Raw genomic sequence first — 22260 nt, 5'->3', positions numbered from 1 at the left:
TACTGAACAATTCTATCTTCAACAATATGCCGAAGAACTCTGTAAATGAAAAGGAGCTCATGGATAAGAAAACATTTCTATTAAGTATGACCAGACCTTGAACTATTAGAGAAAAAAAGTGTGTGCAAGAATCAGTTTCTTTTTTAAATGGACAAAGTACACAATCCATGCATAGCACACCTGCACAAGTTCCTATACACCATGCCACCAATGGTTTGTCAATGCGGCCATCCTTCAGTGCTTCACATACATCATACTCTTCCACACCTCCAACTTCACCCAGCAGAACAATCATTTTAACCTACAAGGAGAAATACGTAACTACTTATAACACTTCACACAATCCCCTTCTGATCCATTTACTCTACAGACAATTCCCATCTAAGACATATTTATCTTCAATGGAACAAAACATTTCTACATCACCTTCTACAAAATTCACTATAACACAATATCTTGGACATGACTGTACTAAATATTCTTCTTTCTTTATATATAATTCTACACTGCAAGTGATTGGATAAATAATATTATACAGACAATAATAAATGGAAGACTCACATGGAGATAGAATATGTGATATAAAGAGAGAAAATTTAATTTGCAAATATACGCATCTTGTGTGCAATATACAAAATCCTTCAAGAACTAAAGAATGGAACTCTGCAACAAATTAGAAAAATTAAAAAATCCACCACATAATGTAATGAACACATATTTACAAAGAAAGTATGTTTTAATTTAATTTGTTGTTTATTGCCAGTAAATCTTAACAAGAAATCAAAATTAAATACAAGGAAAAAAGATTTAAAGAAAGGACAAGATTGTCTTTAAAGGAAAATAATTAAACCAGAACAGAATGCAGATTGTATTTCAAATATCTTGGATGACATATTTCTTATGAAGTTACAAAAATAAAGGTAAACTGCACAAATTCCAAGTGAAAAGCATAACAATAAAAAGAACTAATACAAACGCTTGCATATCACAACAATTTTATATGGGGTAGCAGTTTCTACACTGATTAAGAAAAATAAAACTTGAGTGGAGAAACCCACTACATGACACATATACCAACTGCAAGATATGTGCCTCATTAAACATCAGAACCATGCAACAAAGAAAATGATATACCTTATTCAAAATGACACATGTTCAAATTTCATTTAACCATTATTTAAAACACTAGTGTGTCTTGCTATCAGCCCAGTTTTTATTGGGTATTTAAATTTAAAATAATTTCACTACATTACTACATTAATTTTGGAGTAAAGGCTAACTAATCACGCAAGAAAATTCTTTCCATATACCTTTGGATCTGCCTGATACCTCATGATATGGTCCATGAAATTGGTACCAGGGTACCGGTCACCACCAATGGCTACACCCTCCAACACACCATTTGTTGACTTTGAAATGATGTTATTCAGTTCATTGGACATACCACCAGACCGTGACACATATGCTACACTGAATGGCAGAGAATAGTACAGAAAAATAAAGGAACATTATGTTACACTATTGGCTTTAAATAATATATTACAAAGAAACATTTCACTGATACATCTCTATCAATATAGGACAACACTCAATGAACACTCTTGATTGTTTCCCAGAAATACCATGATTGTGTGGAACAGCTTAAACCAAAAATAATTTTCCTACAGGAAGTAATGTAAATGAACATGGCCTGAAAAATTAAAAACTAAAAATTTGTTTGCCACCCCTAAAGCCTCGTCAGTGTTGTCATCGTCATCGTCGTCATCATCATCATCATTGTAGTCATCACAAACAACAATGACATCACTACCACAACAACTATCATCAATGTTGTTATTACCTGTTCATTAACAATACAATGTCATAACTTTTTTTTTAAAGTACCACAATCCACTTGTTTATTTCAATATTCACATTTAACCTGTTTTACCTTCTGATCACACTATGGATGATATAAGAAAGAATAGCTGGAAAGGTACTGGCAATAATTTAACACAAGTGCATCAACATAAAAGACTATAATTAACTTCTGCTTGTATCATACAATTAGGTGACTAATTTTCAAGCCCTGTGGGGAAATACAATTAACCATGTAGCTTTTCACTATCACCATAACTACTCAGCTGCTGCCCCCCCCCCCCCACACACAACCACTACGTCTAACAACACAAATATTACTACTGTTTATTTTATGATGGCACACAACAGTAAAGAAAGCAACATTTAACATAGAGTAACATAAATAAATAAAGAACATAAGTAATTGTATATAAAGATAATTTCTATTTAAACTTAAATTCACTCATTTACTTTTTGTCAAACTCCCTAACAAATATTGTCCCATTCACTTCTCACATCTTAATACCAAAACATTCCTTTCTAGAGAAGGAACAAGAATCATACAAATGGTAAGATAAGACTCTGTAGACCTCATGACTGCTGACAATTAGAAATACTTTGGTGGAGAGGAACAGAACACAAATGATGAACCATGATGGAAACAAAATCAAAATGGCACTAAACTGTGTAAAGTTGCACACATCCTATGTAATGTGGATCTACTTCACACCTCTTCTAACTACACAATGCAATGCAAATTTTTTACAAAAAATGCTGAAAATGCAACTGGGTATCAGTGTGTATTATAATAAAATAGCGTGATCTTGGATGTCACTATTTTCCTTTTTACCTGCCAGGCCTATACAGTTTGGAATGTAGGATGTTATCCATCATACCACCAGTGTTGCCAATCTTGAAACAACCAGGTTTAATACCACCAACAGTAGCTGGTCCAATTATGTTAACTCCCTTCTCTTGGGCTAAAAGGATTAACTTTCGTGTCATATTTTCTGGGATACCTTCTGCAATAATGGCAATTGTACGAATCTGTAAAGAGTAATGCAAATATCTCTAATGAATTACATATTGCCAATATAACATATAATTCCAATCTTGGTTTTATTATGTTTTAACTATTACCATTTCCATTTTTTAAACTGTGAAGTAATCATCAAAGAGAGTAATGGATTTGGACAATTTATGATAAATGAACATGTACATAGCAGACTGCTGGAAAGATGTGAAAAAGTTCAGAACATTCAACTCCATAGAATCAAATTATAACCTAGAAATAGCCATGTTCATGTGAAATCTCAATCATTAGTGTTGGTCTAAATATGAGCTGTGTTATTTAATAGTCTCTTTAGTAAGTTACAAGGTTCAAATATTTCAAACATTAGTTTTTGTGATCTAAAAATACAGACTTGTGATATCTTGATTTGGAGGAGAAACCTAAAAGAAGTTAAATATGCATTACAATATTGAGACTATGACTTAAGGGCAAATGTTGAAGAAAGTTGTAACATGATTAATGAGAAATCCGCAAATACCTTGCTAACAAATAAATAAACATAAATTAATTGTTTACCTGCAGTAATAACTATGTTAACATTCATAACTGAATAAGCTGCTCACAATCTCTTTGCATGGATTTCATTTACTTTTCAACAGACAGCAAAATGTTTCCTGAACATTATAAGCCCTAGAATGCTAAACTGTTCTAAACCGATTACATGTTTACAAAATTGAAGTTGTTTCCTGCCGTTTTACTTGCATAAACAACCCCCCCCCCTTCCCACTTCAGTTGCTTACCAGTAACTACAATGAATAGTGTATTTTTGTTAACCTGAAATTTTCCTCAGAATTCTCAGAGAACTGGCAAAGCATATGCAAATGAAAGAGTATGCAGAAATGAATCAGATAATAATTTGGAAAATAAAATCATCTGAAAGAGGGGAGGGGGAACAGGATAAAAACATGGGAAAACATGAAATGTATGGAAAATAATGAAGGAAGAGAGACCTCTTGAGACTTAGGCATAGATGGGAGATTATGTTACCTGAAATAAACTGGTTTAAGGTAGGGTACAATAATGGAGTTCAGGTTCCAGTTGAATAACTTCAGCTGCTGAAAGATTTTACAACATAATCCTATTACCTGTGGGTAATTCATGGTGTCAATAGTACTTTCATAGGCTGATCGGAGAGATGCAAAGTTAACAAGTACATCTGCATCCCTGTGCTTTGTCATTGCATCATCCATTCTCTTATATACTGCAAGAATGAAACAAGCACTGTTTTCACATAATATCAGTTTGCAATGATATTAAACAAGGCTCCAGAAATATCACTCAAATAAACCAACAACTTCACAAAATCCACTACGTGATATTATAATAAATACAGTACAATGGAATGTTATGTTCATAATGCATAACATGCTTTCCTGCACAGTGGAACTAAATATAAATGACTGTGAAAGAGTTAATTTGAAACAGAACTGTTTATTTTGCATTTTCACAAACCTGTTCACAGAAAATTAATTTGATTCTTCCTAGCAATGAATGTAAAGTTTAGGCTTTCATTTGAGCTTAGTGATTACATTTGAGATATAATATAGTAAGATATAATAGTACAATTTAGTCAGATATAATACTTATATAGACATTAAAAATAAGGATAATTTTAGAAATAAAATTATACCTGGAATTAAAATTTCTTTGTGTCCCCAGTAGTACTTCTGTTTGTGGTCTCCTGTGAAAGGGTATACCATTGCAACCACCGAAGGCTCTGACCGTCGGCATACAAAGTCAAAGTCTAACATGCTCTGCAAACAAAGAACAGAAATCTATTATAAACGAAGCAGGATTTGAGGTACTCACGACAGTGAGTACAAAAATGGCTGTCTTCTGGGTTGTAATGCCATGTAGTCTAGTAGAAGTTTACAAATGTTTCAGAGTTCCTTGCTGCCTCCATCATCATGGCTACAACCCAAAAGACAACCATCTTCATATTAATTACTTTACATTAGGTATATGTGTAGTGTTCCCTGATGAAAGATCATGAGATATCTTACATTTTAACAAAGTTAAAAGGGGCAGATCAAATCTAACCAGATTTCTAAGTAATCAGAAATCATTTTACATGTCTAAAAAGTCTGGTAGAAGATATCAGAAACACTGGTAAACTTCTACCAGATTATATGGTTTTACAACCCAGAAAACAAACAGCTCCCTAGTAAAGCTCAAATCCAATTTCAAACCAGTAAGTAATGATCATAAGTCTAAATATGCAATCAAAACCCAATCACAAACAAAAATTTTGTACTTTTTATAACTTAGTATTTCATATTAGTTCTACAGAACTTCTATCGGATGGACTCTATAGAAGAAAACTTCTTAGTCAGTCTGTTTTCACAAGATACTTACCTGGACTGCCCGAGTCTGCATTCCCCAAACAATGGCTTTTGTCTTTTTTGTGAACAGAACTTCATATGAGCTTTTTGTATCCCCTCCTGCTGCTCTACTGGCTGCATTTGCTGCTTCTTTAAGCACAGAGGTAGTTAAAGAAGAGGAACTAGTAGATCCCTTACGTGATTGTAGAGGACTTTCCTGTGAATGGAGTAAATGAAAGATTTATACTGCATGAGACAGCTTGAATGACTCTCAATTACCCATGGTACTAATGTCAAGAAAGCATAAAAGCTAAAAGCAGTGTTCTGTATCATACAATGTGAATGTTGCTTTTTCAAAAATCAAATCAAAAATAGACTGATCCACCCACCTGCTTACACTGCTTATGGCAAAATAAATCAATTTTAATTTTTATATAATGTATGACTAATACATAAAATACTGCACATTAGGAAAGGAAATCCAATAAAACCTGTATGCAACCATAATTTAGTAAAACCTCTTACCCATTATCACTATGTAACAAAATGGTAAACACAAACGTACATGGCTGGAAGTATATAAAAAAAATGCTTTCTTAATAATTACACAACTGATGACCCACTAATGCGCATAATTTTCACTACTACAAGTTGCCATTACATTCAATTTGTCAGACATAACCTTGAAGTTCTATCTTGTTACCTTGTATGTAACTGAATAAAATAATTAATTAATTATTGCAACCAAACTACACACTAACTGTAAACTTTGTGTAAATGGCATACAGTTGTTTTGCATTCTACAAAAATTTGACTGAATAAAAACTGAAAATCTTTTGAAGATCTGTTATATAAAATAGTGCTAGTGTTTCACCAATCTCCAATCAGTATTTCTGATGCTAGGGAATTATATATACAAAGATTAGGGTAGCCTCTGATAGCATGATCTGTATCTCCATAAAAATCTGCCAATTGATTCAACCATTATTAGGGAAAGACAAACATATGGGCATGATAGTAGCAACATAGTGACAGGTGCATCCTAATGTCTGAATAGTACATACTGGCTCAGCTAATACACAACTTTTGTACTTTAATGTTACTGAAATCCCAGCACTTAAAGAATACAATTAAAATTTCTAGAAACTCGAGTAATCAGACCATGGCTAATTCAGGTAATTTGAAGTTTTTGTGAAAAGCATGCAAAGTAATGAATGTATGAAAACAATCTAACAATATTTTAAAGTTACATGCTTATTTGCTGTAAACAAATCAAAGCCAACTCACATGCACAAAATACGTCCACAACAGAAACTAACAAAAATACAGAATTAATATAACAATGACAATAGTTAGCATATTTATGATATGCTAAAATAAGAAGCTACTTTATAAAGTCTTCAAAAACATGAAGTGGTCTGTAAAATTTACAGAAAAGTAGTCATTATTAATTCCAACGTAGGAATCTTTCTCATAAAGTTTACAGTTACTTAACCAGATAAGAAATTCACTATTTTATGAAACCAAAAGAATCATTACACTCCCAAAGCCAATCACTGCACCTTGAGGCACTAAAATTCTGATCACACTTTCAGAAGAAACTCCAGTTATTCACCAAACATACAAACAAATCTTATAACTTACAAGTATCATCTGTCTCTGTAGGTTATTGTACTGTGCATTTACAATGTTAAATGCAACTGTCATTTCCTGGCTTGTGGTAGAAACTCACAAGAAAAGTTGCATGAGAAACCTGATATCTATAGAGGTCACTCCTCTGGGAGCCAGTGACTCTGGTATACCACTACAGGGAGCTAGCAGTTCTAGCATACCTGCGGAATTGAATGTGAAGTGGAAAGGCCATGTCCCAACACAGCCACCAAATAACCTTTTTGTATATATGTAACTCATATTCAGTGGAAGAATGGAAGAAACAAAAATGTTGTCTTGTGTATCATTACTGCACTACTGATTTCCTTCCTGCAACAGATGGTGGTAAAATGTCCATACCTCTTACGATGGATCATAATAAGAGGAATATTATATATTTCATATACAGTGTCAGACCCCATATCCAGCATCCCATAATCCAGAAGGACCTAAAATCTGTATATTTTTACTGGTGCAAAAAAAAAAATAATAAATATATGAAACAGTTAAATTTGCAAAATAAGTGTAAAAATTTGTGGAATATCGTGCTATGAAATTGAAAATTCTGACTACCCCCAGTGTTCAACAACCACAGGTAAAACACATGATTCGCAGTCTTCAAGAATAATGTAATTGCCCACAATTAGAGGATGGGCTAAAATGATATTGTACTGGTAAGTATCTGAAGAAAGACAAAATTTTATTCTGTCTGTATTAAAATTCCTCTGCATAAAGATCTGAATATCAAGAAAACCTTAAAATCTAAAAAACCTTGGTTCCCAGCTTTTCTGGATAATGGATCCAGTACAGTAATGCCGAGATACATAAGATGTATATTTTCTTGATGTCTTGGTGCTATATTTATACATGGAATAACTTAGAAATGTTAATACTATGAGAATGTATTCCAGGCTTTCAAGATCCATCAGAGAGAACAGTCCAAGGTAAGGCTCCTTTCCTTCATTTGTTTGAGTGTGGGGATAGGGTTGAGATCTGACAGACACACAGAATAATTTAAAGTTTCAGAAACAACTTTATCTGGAAGGTCTGCAGCATGAGCAGTTTCTCAAAGTCATGCTGAGATTCTGCAACATGATGTGTAATAAATTTATTTTAAGCTGTTCTGTAGATTCTCCTAATGAGAAATGTACAGATCTACTGCATGTTACACATGCTGACATCCCAAATTAATTGTCATTATATTAAATCATTACCCATTTCTCCTCTATCAACTGACATGCACTGGTCTTGTATCTGTGTCGACTCTATCTCCCCTTCCTTTTATGTATCATTTCCCACTTAGTCTGCCAATCTCATCTGCCCAGAGCTTGTGCACACCACCATATTACTCAATTTGACTCACTTTCATTGCAGTGTTTATATTTTCAGACCTTTTCTGATATTCTGGTTTCAGATTTTACCACTTCTTGTTCACAATGTAATATTCTCTAGCAACTTCATCTCAACTGCTTGTGCTCTGCTTACATCTCTCTTACTCCATGTCCAAATTTCTGCTCAGTTTATCAAAATTTGCAAGTACTTAATTTATTACAAGATTCACACTTTCTGGAATTTCAGCAAATCCAAGTGATTTATGTCTGGTAAAAATTTCCTGGTTCAGTGGACTCTCATTTCCTCCCAGATTTTCCTAACCAAATAAGAATATCTTTCAACCTCCTCCAATGTTTTGTTGCCAAATTTTATTCCTTCCTGTCATCCTTATAACTATCAAATGTTTCTTATTCAGAAGTAATTCTAACACGATCCTGCATACGACTCTGTAAAACCACTGGCTGATATTTCTGCACAATAACTTGTTTTACTGTCAAACAGTAGTATAATAGTTAATACAGAGTGCAAGCAACTTGTAGTTAGCTAAAATTTAATTTTTACTTATTTCTAAAAAGCACTGATTAAAATTAGGGTTAGACAAAACAAGTTCTACCTTCATTTACAACAGCATGCTTAACTGAAACATTTTCCAGACATTCTTTAAAAAAAGTGTAGCACAAAATGAAAGACTATATTTATTCTACTTCCTCTATTTAATTACAAGTTTCAAAGCAATGCAAGAAATCTATCCAACAAAAAAACTCCATTACCCAAGACAAACAAAAGACAGAATGCTGACAATACAGAAGAGAGATGCACACAAAGGATTCTAAAGATTTAATGAATGTGTTTTGTAAAGTTTTGTCCTCTTATTAAATTTCTGTGTTAATAGTTTATACACAACGGAGCACAATGTAAGCAAGTATATAACAGTGGTCAAAAGTGATGAAAACAAATTTCACACCTGAATAAAGAAAGTGCTCAGTACTTTGCACTGGAAGATATAACAATAATTTGCTTACCACATCATACTCAACTTCACATGGTGACAGAGCAACAGCATATAACTACTGATTTACATGACGGACATTTGTCCGAGATCATATTATCCACTGCTCACAACTGTTCCTGCCAACATCACTAAAAGCCCAGGAGCAAAATTCCAAGAGTTTTAAATGACAAATATAACCTTCAAGATTCCATCATTGTTAAATTTGTCAAAGGACTATTATAGTGCAAAATGTCAGGATACAGTAAATCCAGCTACTTGTTTCCATGTCAGAAGCTTGCACACCAGTTACGCTGGTATTATCAATGGCAGGAAATTAAAAAGAATGAATTTGGAGTGGCTTCCAATGGCATGATTTACATAAGTGACGTGAAGTGAAGTAAAGTAAAGCAAAGCAGTCCCGCTACACACCATGTAGGTCACTTGGGGGAGAAGTGGTATAACACCTACTCATTCTTGACCTCAGCACTAGATGGGGGTAAGTGATCAGCATCACACCCTGACCGTGCTGTACCCCCAGGAAAGGACCCTGGTACCCAGTGGATAGGAGGCTGGGTGGGCCCCAGAGCCAGTCTGAATGCACAGGCTAGAGGAAAAATCCTCTGCCCCCATCAAGGATCAAACCCCACTCATCCAGCCCATAGCTAGTCACTATACTGACTGAGCTATCCTGGCTCCTGGCATGATTTACATACCAAGTTTAATTAAAATCCATGCACTGACTAAAATTTTTTTGAGAAACATGTTTGGACATGATAAAATAAAAAAGGCCCAACTTTCCTTACAGAATAAAGAAATTAGATTACAAATTTTGGGTGTACTATATAACACAGGACAAAAATTCACATTTTTTATGTATGTATTTTTTAACCTACATCAGTTGTGTGCACATCCCTGAGCTTTCTCTCCTGTAATTTTGAAATGCATTTACCATTGATGGTTCACCGTCTCCTTTGTTCAACTGAAACACCAGATAGTATGACATACCTCAATCATCGATTTCCACAAATTAAAATCCAATTCTAATTCTATTCATTAACATAAGCCTAACAAAATGAAGTGAAAGAATACCAACCCTACTCTGTCCACCGGGTAAGAGGAAATTGGCTGTGGCAAACTCCACCTCTGTTTCCTTGGGGATAGGCTTCTTTCCAAGTGCCATGCCAACAATAGCTGTCATGTGTGTCTCTGGACCAAACACATACAGAGGTATTCCCAAATTTTGTCCCACATCTCTCATGATTCTGAAAAAAATAATAACCTGTTACCTACATTGAAGTTTCATCATTAATGTTACTGAATTTTACTGTGCGTCATCTATAGTAACAGAAACAGATCTCGTTTCCAACATACTACAATCTTGTAAGAATACGACAACGGACAAGTCCAAAAATCCAGTAATACTAATTGTAATATACCACTGTCAGAACCCACTAGAAGTGAAATTCCATCAGAGATGTGCTCCTTATGCCTTTCCCAATAATGTGTTTAATTTCGAGTCTGAATAAAGTCCCATACATAAAGTACATCCCAACCAAGCTACATACCCATCCCATTCTAATATAATTTACTACTATAACAATATTAGTTTCCCTGTTATGTTTTATTCCCAACTTCCCACTTATTTCACCTTTTTATCAATAAGTTTTTTTGTTAAGGTGCTATATAGGTGAATAGTTTCAACATCAGTCACCTCAATTACTGCCCTATTAGAACAAACGTTTACTGAGAGAACAATATTGTAACTTTTTTTTGTAAGAGACCCATTTCAAACAACTAGATAATTGGTTTCTGAAATATACACAGGTCCATGAAAGGAATAAATGAAAATGTTCTTCAAAAAACTCTCTCATACACAAAAATTAAAATTCGTCACCTTGCTTCCCTAAGCAATATCACAATAATTATATTAAGCAAACAAAAATGAGACAACTGTACTAATGAGCACTTCAAACATAAGTATTTATCTAAAGCTAAAGAAATGATGATCCAAGTACATCATCCATGAAGAGTACCTCAAATGCAAATAAAACCATATACTGCGTGTGCGCGCGCGTGCATGCCTACGTACATACACACACACACACACACACACCTACTTAAATGAAAGTAAAGCACTATGGTTCATGGCATTATTCTATTTGCCTTTATGTAACTAATAATACTAAATTTTTCAGATGTAATTAATTACCTCAAACCTTCCTGATAATTAGGGCCAGCCCGACGTACAAAAATAGAGATGCTGTATTTCACCAATCTTGACTGGAATTCCTGCAGTGCTGTTACAATACCCTTAAATGTAGCTGCCACATTTGTGAAATTGGCAATGCCCCCACCAATAATTAATACCTGTAACAAAAAATAATTACCAATACTGCAGTCATATATTACATCACATTAGAGTACAGGGTGTATTAAACTTTCAACATTAAGGAAACATAAAATATTAGGTAAATTCTTTATTATCAGGTACTTTCTGCATGAAACACATTTATGTAATCCATAACTAAAAATCTTTTTAAGACACTTTTCTTTGCATGAGATTATAAATAACCATCCTCAGTGCAAAGTTTCAAATTACAGACAGATTATACACATATGAGGGGATGGGAATTATGTGAAAAGTATGCAAAAATATACTGATATACTAAAATATTTCATTATGGAAATTCACCTTGCCCTTTGGATGTTTCTCCTGACACATAAGGCCAAGTACGGTCTTGGCATATTCATATGTTTGCTGTTCAGATGGAGCACCACTATATTCTCCATAATTGGCCAGTTCTGATGCTCCTCCCAAGTCACAGATGGTATCACTGTAAATGACAGAGGCACCTCCACCAGCTACCATTGTCCAGATACGTCCAGACTTGTTCAGAATTGTCAACTGCAAAACAATTTCAGCTTCTATTCAATAAACTTTATACATTACAAAATGACAAAAATGTAAAACATTTTGGACATATTAATATGAAAAAAATTAGGCAGCTTTCAGGAGTACTTCTAATTTGGATCATGAAAAGACTGAAAAAACAAATATTTTTCGCTGTTGTTTTTTGTTGAAAGGAATACTGGAGAAATGAGGACAGAAAAGACAAAAAAAAAGTTGGCATGAAATGAAGATGTAATCTTTAACTTTTAAGTTTCCTGATAGATACTGTACTTAATTATAAATAAAAGCAATGTTTTTCACTCACCTTAAGTGATGCACCACTCTTGGCATCCAGGTCTGCAATGTATGCTTCTTCTGGGAAAGCATCACGACCAAAGGGAGGGGGATAATCAATTTCTCCCCATTTAGGACGGCATACAAAGTCAGCCGTTGAATCAAGCTTTGCAGCTAGATCCAAAATATAGATTGTGTCTTTTGTCACAACCAGGGGATTAATTTCAAGATATGTGAAGTATAGCTCTGTATACAGTTGATAAAGGGATTCAATAAATTTTGCTATTATCCTGTAAAATAAAATTAAACTCTTAGACTAAATACAATTACTGTTACACAACAGCATACTTGTATAACATAACTTCTAACTAAACATGATAAAATAAATCACACTTATGCTCAGTTCCAGACAAATAATGATCAGTTTCTATTTAGTAAAAAGTTTGCCATCCCATATCTAGATGTTAGAGTCTCTCATTTAGTTTATGAAAACCTTGTCTACACTTAAAACAAAAGTCAGTAAGTATCTCATAATCCTCTTCCTGGCTTGGGTATCCTACAAGACTGTTGGTTACCAGCCAAAATTAGAAGTCTGTAAGTACATAGGTGCGGTATTACATGTTACTATAACGCCCATCATCTCAAATAGCATCAAAACCAGTTCAAACCCCCTACTATTAACTTACAGTTTCTTTTCAGCAACAACATTGGTTAGCAGCTTGTCTTGAATAGTAGCAGCATCAACAGTGTGACCTACAGGTACATTAAGCTTAAGAGCCTTGGCATCTACATCACCAATATCAACACCACCTTGATGATGGAACAGAATGGTGTCTACATAACGTTGTGAGTAGATACACATATACGCTTCTTCATCCTGTAACACCATAACATAGTACCAAGTTATAATATTATATCATCTAATAACATGCTATAACATAAACATACCTTTTTTTGACAGTTCACTTGCAACAAATTTCTTTAATGATTATTACCTTCACACAATCTAATAATTAAAATCACACTACAACCAGTTTCTTGGTGGAAACATGTTTCAATATTAGAACATAATCTTCAGAACAACTTAGTGATATAATGTGCCAACTATGTACTAAACATTAAAATTAAATTTTAATGGGGCTAAGTATGGTAAATATTATTTGTTACGTAACAATTTTTACAATGTGGATATCTTCCTCTCTACAGTGTTTATTTGGTGTTGATTATGTGCAGAAATTGTTGAACCAATTCTATAAACCTTCCATGTGCACTGCAGTGGGGTATTTGTTGGAGTCTATAATATTTTGTTGCTTGAAAAAGGTATGGTCTGAAGGAGTACGGTGTTTCTTTAATTATAGTCTAAATGATGATAACAGGTACTTACATGAACATAATGCTGAGAGGTGTCAGTCTTGTGGTGTACTGTTTGTCGAGCGCATGCGTGTGTATGTTATAGTAAGTGTGTGTGTGTGTGTGTGTGTGTGTGTGTGTATGTGGAGGGGGGGTAGTACTGTCATCTATTACTTGACATATCTGTAAATAATTTAAAAAATGGGATTTTAATTTCTGGTGTACATAGCATTTAAAAAGTTTCCATCAATTTTTCTACTTTTATAAATGCAGTATTGTTCAAAAGTACTGTCATGTACTTACCTTGTCTGTAATTTGCAACATGTCAATTGTATCCTTACAGTTCTATAAGTACGCATCCTATTTAATATATATTGAGAATAATGTAAAGTTCATTTATTGGATCTGATAGCTTTAATGTATTCACAGGATCTTATTTTGAATATATGTGCAGTTTGACCTACATAATTTTCACAGCAATCTAACATGTTAATTGATATTGACACTGTTCTGGTAGAGGTCATTTTAATAGTTTTGTTTTCTAATGTTACAAAGGTAATTTTGTAGGATGTTAGTGAATTTTCAGGTTGGTAGCTATGAACAGTTTGGTTATAGCTATCATCTCTCTACTAATATAGGTAAAAGCAGCCCAACATTTTGTACTCTTTCATAATGATTTTCATTCTTTGGTTTTGTATCTTTTGACTCTTGTCACCGATTTCTTGGGATGTTTTTTTTCTGTATATTGATTTTCAATTATTATTTATTTTATACTTTCTTCATCACTTTTGTTTTTTACAGGGAATGTGTTCATTCTGTGTGCTACCTAATGGATGGTAAGCATCTCCTGTTCAGTTGAATGCCATGAACTGTTATGGAAAATGCTGTCTGTGGTTGTTTGTTTCCTATAAACTATCTAGATCAAAATGTAGTTATACATAAATATGACTACAATTGTTTTATAATATAAATGAATTACGAATTAAAAGTTACCACATATTTCTTTGCAAACAAATACAAAAAAGGGCACACCCTAAAAACAATTTACATAATTTACAAATGCATAATCAAGTTAAAGAAATGTTAAATCTCACTGCTTCATGATGAATGAATGGTTCAATAATAAAATTCCTAAGTTTTCCAGTTGCTCGGCCAACTTTCTGATCTCTTCCTATGCGCTCTTCAACCCATGATTTCACTGCTGAAAGGTCTGCATTCACTTCAATAAGTCCCAACTTGCCACGTCGTTTAATTAGCTGGTCAGGTTTTACCACAAGTTTCTGTAAACAAAAACACATCAAAAAAGGATAATTATATTACATAAAGCCCAGTTTGATGTTTGTTTGGTTACACTCATACAGGCTTAAACATTCTCAGTAGTGACACTACATGGGAAAATGTTCTATTTTACAAGTGTTACTACCATCTCGCAACTTACAGAAGCACTTCAAGTAAAGCAGGATGTAGTAATGGTATTTTCACTGCTTTTGAACAACATCAGAAATAAATATAGGAGAAAGAAGGGAAGGAGATAAAGGGTGATAAGAAAGGGACAGAGAAAAGGAATAAGGGGGCACAGGATAAAGATACAAAAGAAATCATTGTGCATTAAATTTAAACATCTCTTTTTATCACTTGTGCTTATTCCCAAGTACAAATCTCAGCCTCGAGACTAGCTATCCTGACTGTGAGCTTTATCATGACTTTCTTCAGTGCATACAAGCATATGCCAGGATAGTTCCTTAAACTTCTTAAGTGATAACCGTTTCTTTCCACATCTTTTCAAATTCATTATTCACAAATTATCCTTATCATTCAACATGTTTTATATATACATCAGAAAACATAAATTAAATAAACCTGGAATAAATACATATGTCTATTCTAAAACTATGGAAAATGAAATCCCAAAAACAGTGCTTTGTTGTATTTCCCTACTTAGGTACCTTCCAGCTTATGTCAGCCAAGCTAAGTGCTTGGGAGTAGTAATGGTTTTCACCACTAACATTCCTAAACAGAATGGTTGAACAGGTTGAGGGAAATAGGAGGATGGGAGTAGTAGGCTGTACGGAGAAGCATAAAAGTTCAAGGGTGATATGAATGGGGTTGAACCATGAGATTTCTTTATGTAGGTCAGTATGAAAAACAACTAACACAGTATTATGAAACAAAAAAATAAACACTATTTTCTGGTATATATGTGGAGGCGTATGCTTGATTTTTGTACCAAAAATATAGCCATCCTGTTAAGAAATTATTTAATACAGATAGTTCCTGTATCCATCAACAATCCTTCTAACTAACTTCAGTATGAGAAATACTTTATTTCACACATGCACACACACACTCACTGAAGGATAGGGAAATGTTAATTCATAATTTTTCTTGTGCCTCCAGCACATGAAGTTTAAACGTATGTTCATGTCTGTAATGCTAAGTAAGTATGGCATAAGTCAACACAAAACATTTCACTTAAAATCTTTATATAAAGCATCAAAAATATACAAACACAGAAATTACCTGTGTCTGGAGCCATGGGTTGTTATAAATAAGCTCTGTCCAGTCAGTACTCTCAGCAACAGAAGCAAACTGGCACTTTGCAGCTGCTGTCCCATTAGGAAGGTTTCTGTTGATTAGATCTTTGCCTGAAGCTTCACGAATGGCTTTAGATGACATCTTTCGTCACTGGCCACTCACAACTACAAACAAGAGAATACTTGCTCAGTAAATAATACCCCACTACAACCCCATAACCTCCCCACCTTTTAATAAGTATCTCTAAGTATTATAGAACAACTATACAAAAATGTGGTGATGTACACTTGCCACTTTGAAGCTGATTACAACTACTAGGCCTAGCAAAAACCATTCTAACACACCCAACCCTCTTGAAGTGTCAGAATTTACTGAGTCAAATACAGTTTATAGTTGAGGAATGATTGCTGTCATTCAGTTCAGACCAAGTAACTGTATGTCTATAAAAATACAGAGATTAAAAACCGCTGTAATTATGTCTGTTGTTTATTTGGGTGTAAACCTTGGTCTAAGGGAGCATCTGCCAAATTCATAAAAGCAATAAGGGGAATGTACAGTAGTGTCAAGATAAGTGTGAAGTTACAGGAGAACAGAATAATGCAAGAGATGGATTCAGCTAAAGGATGGAGACAAGAATGTGCTCTATAACCAACCATGTGTAATGTATGTGTATATATATATATATATATATATATATATATATATATATATATATATATATATAGGTGGAATACTACCAAAGTTTGATTAAGGAAATATACATCCACCAATTATGCAGAATAGAAAAGTTTCAGGGTTGCTATTTGCAGATGATTTAGCTGTTGGGACAACTAGTAAGGAATGTAAAGGGTCATAAACAGTATAAAGGAAACTGAAGATAAATAGTACTAAAACTAAGATAGTACTATTCAAGAAAGGTGGGAAATTAAGCAAATATGAAAAGTGGAAATTAGGAGAAGAGGTAATAGAGGTAGCAAATGAAATAAAATACTTGGGAGTAATTCTGGATAGTAGAGGTTAATGGGAGAAAGGTAAGTAGCATTAACATATGTCTAGCCAGAACACCAAATATTGGGAAACACATATTGGGGCAATTATATGTGTCACTAACAGAATCTAGAATGATGACAGAGGTAGAAATTTGGGGACCAGATGATGGATGGAAAGAAATGGAAAGTGCACGAGATGTTTTGTAAAAACAACGTGTCACTATTACAACAGCTTAAGAACTGCACAGCATACACTTAAGGCAAATTTATTTATGTAATAATTACAGTTCCATGCCCCTTTCACATATAAATATAAAGCACTGGAAATTAGGATTTCAATGTCTGCATAAAAATATAATTTAAAAATAATTTGTTGAAAACAAGTGAAAAAATGTCTAACAAAAATGCAGATGCAATAGTACTAAATGCCTTTCAACTCAATTTGGTTGCATTAAATTTCCAAAGCTCGTTAGCAATGAATTAAAGGGTCACAAAGCAAAGGTGAAGTAGTAGGATAGTAATGATGACAAGTATGGTAGGAACCTGTTAAACACTGTCTACTGACATTTCCACAGAGCATTAGAAACCATCTATAAGAACACACAGTGTCAAACCAAAACACTATGGTCAACACCTTTATTATCATGAGAACTTGAAATCTCACATAAAGAGAGTGAGAGGTTTAATTTAAACTGCATATGTGGAAGATCTTTTACACACAGGCTGCACAGATTAGTTTGAAAACTACTTTTAGAAGATGGCTATGAAAGTTCAATGAAGTATATGACACTAACTACTAGGCGCGTCCTCAAAGTAAGTTTCCCACTCGTCCCACAGCTAGCAAACCTTATATTGTGCGAAGCGACTGTGCGTACGTGATAGAGCAATGACGTAGCATGGCGCATGCACTAACGGCACCTCCCGCGTTCTCACAGTAGCATCGTTGCAGCTGTTGAAGATGGAGGTTCTTATTCCAGCTCCCGCCGACTGTGAAGTGCGGTCAGTGATAACGCTAGGCCGCACACGGCTCGACGGACAGCAAGTCTCCTGCAGGAGTTCAGCTGGGAGGTGTTTAATCATTCACCCTACAGCCCGGACCTCGCTCCCAGTGATTTCCATCTTTTCCTACACCTCAAGAAATTCCTGTCCGGTCAGCGTCAGCGTTTTGAGAATGACAGAGAGGCGGAGATGGTTGTCACACAGTTGTTCCAATCCCAGGCGGCAGACTTCTACGACACAGGTATTCAAAAGTTGGTCCCACGGTATGACAAATGTCTCAATTCCGGTGGCGAATATGTTGAAAAATAGCTGGACACTTGCTGTATCTGTTGCAATAAATATTTCCATGAAATAGTGTTTTGTTTCTGTAAACGGCCCCAGGGAAACTTACTTTGAGGACGCGCCTCGTATGATGATTCCATGCACAGACATGCCTGAAACTGTACCTTCACATAAATATATACATTATGTTCCTTCTTCCTAACAGTTATTAAACAGACACCAGAGAAATGTCTATGACCTAGAAATGGGGTTCTGAATCCATGGCCCAATGATGTTTTGTGTGGCTTGTGACTTACATGAAACCAGAGAACAAGCTCCATTACTATCATCAGTATTTGGCACTACCTATCAATATAAACAACTGTACAGCTTCATGAAGAAAACCAAGAACAAATGTGTCTTAGCCCAATGACACTGTACACTGCAACAACAGAAATTAAACCTGACATAGAAAGATTAAATAATGAATGATTCTGTTAATGAATACTGAGTAACATATAAACTTATTTGCAATGTTACACCTACTTTGGTAGCATTTTTAATACATGCCATGGCATTTCAATAAATTGTAGTCATTTATAATACAGCAGCCTGTGAGTCAATACAAAAGGATGATATAATCCAAGGTCTGGAAAAGGTTGAGAACCTCTGGCCTAGAACAATGTCTATTTTTCTCTTCCTTTTAGTGCATCAGTATATCTGTGATGTTATTAAACAGACATATTTCATGCTCTGTTAAACATGACAGATTAACTTCACTAAAATACATGTTCATTTCCCAGTTAAAATGAATACGTTAAATGTAAAGGCAACACGTTTTTTATCTTAGTTTTGTTGACTTCTTTGACTTTTAAATGGGTCAGCACACTTGGATATAATATTAAGGTTATCATCATTTCCACTTACAACACTTTCCCATTTTATGCCCTTGTTTTGATATTAGGAGAAAGAATTCAAACACAAACATGTTTCTTCATTTCGGTGCAACATCAGGACTTTTTGTAAACTCTTGTTTAAAAAATGTACTCTAATACTATAGAAATAAAATGTACATAAATGTAAGGAGTCTGAAATTGGCACAAAGTGACAGAGACAGAAACCTTCAGGTTTAAAAAAATCAGGGAATTTCTAGATCAGCTACATAATCGATGCCTGAAATTGAAAATAAACAATGTCTGCAAATACAGACTAAGCTCCCTGTTTATTTGTATCTAATCTATGCAGAAGAGAAATTAATTTGCCATACAGTCAAGAATAACATCACAACTACAGATGTCATCAAGTGTTGAAAGTCAAGTAAGAAGATACACGGTAAAACTTGCCGTGCTTGACGGCAGATACACACAAATGAAAAGAAGGCCTGAAGCTACCAAATAAGTAAATTAAGCCCCACACAGACTGTACATACAAGGAAATAGGGTGACTCTTGTTTGTCTTGTGTAGAAACCTGAATTATTCTTATATTTAATGAACAAGTTTAATCTCAAGTATAATAAAAACAGAAGTGTAAAAATTTACATTTTGATTTGGCACACACTCTATTAAAATGTTAAATCGTCTCCAAATATTCTTAACATTGGGACTAGGTTTGTCTATACTTCACAGAAAATCAGAAACTTCTTATACACGGAACTTCAGTTCATATAAGAAATAAACCACAAACTTAATTTAATTCATGTGTTATATAATGCTGAATGAGAGGATTAGTGCGTGCAGTGATATGGAAATTACTACGGAGGAAGTAATTATGGTATATTTCAAGGTACTATTCTGATAGACGCCTAACAAGAAAATGCAGAAAAAACGTCTGGATAACATTTTAAAATATATTTTAACCAAGTACCTTTTATAATACAATAAATTTCTGACTACTGCTCTAGCATGCTTAGACATATGAAATGGACCCAATGAAATTTCATCTTATTACAATGCCACCTCTAACATATCAAGAGTTAATACACAACAAACAAAAATTTATAGGAGAAATTCATATAACAACTGTTTTCTTTCAATATGCCCAACCATATGCAGAGGCTAGCAGAGATTGTGAATTAATTATTATTCAATTCATTTATTTTATTTTATTTAATTCAATTCAATTAATTTATTTACTTATTGGTCTATCTTTGTATACATACTTTTCATAATCATGGCCTTCCTATGTCTAGAAGTTTCCAGAAATAATCCCTAAGATCCACACTATCATAAGATTTGTAATTTTTAACACAAAACTTATTCATGTAAAAATTGTTGATACTCTTATTAACTACACCTAAACTGATCCTCACAAATTAAACCAATAATCACAGCCAACTAAGCAATAAATAATAAGTATGTGCAATCACCATTCTATTATTTATATGCTACACATAAATTGCCCTAAAAACTAATGCTGATTGCACCTCACAATTTGACTCAGATGACAATGGTAATAACTGATAACTAACTAACTAACTAACTAACTACACATGGCTTATGGGATCAGAAGGTGCATTACTGAATTAACCAAAGCCACTGGACCCTGTCCTGGGCCAAGAAAATCCAGTTGCCTTCAACTCCTATCTCCCGTAGATCCCATTTGATATTATCCTTCCATCTACGTCTAGGTCTCTTCAGTGGTCTCTTCCCCTCAGGCTTCCTGACCAATATCTGGTAGGCACCTCTCATCCCCATCCATGCATTCCACATTCGCCACCCATCTCATTCTTCTTGACTTAATCACCCTAACAATATTTGGGGAGGTGTACAAATTTTTAAGTTCCTCATCATGCAGTTTTCTCCAGACCCCATCATCTTCTCTCCTAGGCCCAAATATCCTCCTCAACACCCTATTCTCAAACACCTGCAGTCTGTGTTCCTCCCTCTGCGTGAGAGACCATGTTTCGCACCCATACAAAACAACAGGAAAAGTTGTTGTTTTTCATATTTTAAGCTTTAGGTCCTTAGAAATCAGACAGGAAGACAAAATATTTTGATATGAGAAATAGCAAGCATTTCTGGAATTTAATTTCCTCCTAACTTCCTCATGAATATAGTTTTGATTCTGATACAGAATTAAAGAGTACAAACATGGAACTGTTGGAATAACTTGGCACCAAGCCGGGTGGTCAAGTGGTAATATTCTAAGAATTCTATTCAGAAGGCACCTGATTCGAACTTTGACATATTTATGAACCTATATTTATTCACCACTTGTCAAATTTCACATTATGTATATCTACACAGGCTCCATCTTTTACAACTGAAACAGCATCATTAAATAACCCAAGAATCAAACTATAAAATGGCATAGAATTAATATAGAATTCAACGATAATCGGTCTGGTTCAAAAGTCTGATGAGTGGCGGAACACTAAAACACGCGCACACAGTGCCATAAAAGATTAATGTCGCAACGACGGAAAATGGTAACGTGGAGAGAAACGGAACTAGCGACCCAACAATTCTATTTATTAGCCAGATACTGACATCAGCGCTATCATGTTGATAACCTCTGGTCTTTGTCGAGACACACCACAATTTTCGAAACGATAAGATCGGAACGCATCCAGTTAACAAGACATTGAAAGAATGGACTTTTACAGACTGATAAAAGTACATTAATCTGTTTACATGGCCATGGTCATTGCACGACACACCTCCGGATTGTATCATAAATCGATAGATAATATTTAAAGGACAGAACACTAACACATGAATGACATCACAATGCGTTT

General features: G+C 34.4%; 1 protein-coding gene across 3 annotated transcripts in view; it reads right to left on the bottom strand.

Moving 5' to 3' along the window:
• ATPCL (ATP-citrate synthase) overlaps positions 1-22260 on the bottom strand; it is a 40145-nt gene that overhangs the window by 7233 nt on the left and 10652 nt on the right. For 2 of the 3 annotated variants that reach the window (XM_022084576.2, XM_022084577.2), the window contains exons 2-15: positions 16260-16438; positions 14834-15019; positions 13076-13266; positions 12421-12679; positions 11898-12110; positions 11415-11572; positions 10299-10467; positions 10155-10184; positions 5267-5449; positions 4542-4665; positions 3997-4112; positions 2690-2886; positions 1311-1470; positions 181-301 (exon numbers count right to left, since the gene is read on the bottom strand). In XM_022084576.2, the coding sequence (XP_021940268.1) occupies positions 181-301; positions 1311-1470; positions 2690-2886; positions 3997-4112; positions 4542-4665; positions 5267-5449; positions 10155-10184; positions 10299-10467; positions 11415-11572; positions 11898-12110; positions 12421-12679; positions 13076-13266; positions 14834-15019; positions 16260-16415 (2263 nt within the window). In that variant the 5' untranslated portion in view covers positions 16416-16438. The remainder of the gene's footprint in view (positions 1-180; positions 302-1310; positions 1471-2689; positions 2887-3996; positions 4113-4541; positions 4666-5266; positions 5450-10154; positions 10185-10298; positions 10468-11414; positions 11573-11897; positions 12111-12420; positions 12680-13075; positions 13267-14833; positions 15020-16259; positions 16439-22260) is intronic. The other variant, XM_022084578.2, reaches the window with a different exon arrangement.

This window comes from Zootermopsis nevadensis, unplaced genomic scaffold (genome assembly GCF_977971745.1).
Source record: "Zootermopsis nevadensis isolate Lab colony 2312 unplaced genomic scaffold, Znev_1.0 Znev_ptg000018l, whole genome shotgun sequence".
NCBI lineage: Eukaryota > Metazoa > Arthropoda > Insecta > Blattodea > Termopsidae > Zootermopsis > Zootermopsis nevadensis.
Note: the sequence above shows the minus strand (reverse complement) of the source record. Positions and strands in the feature narration are given on the sequence as shown.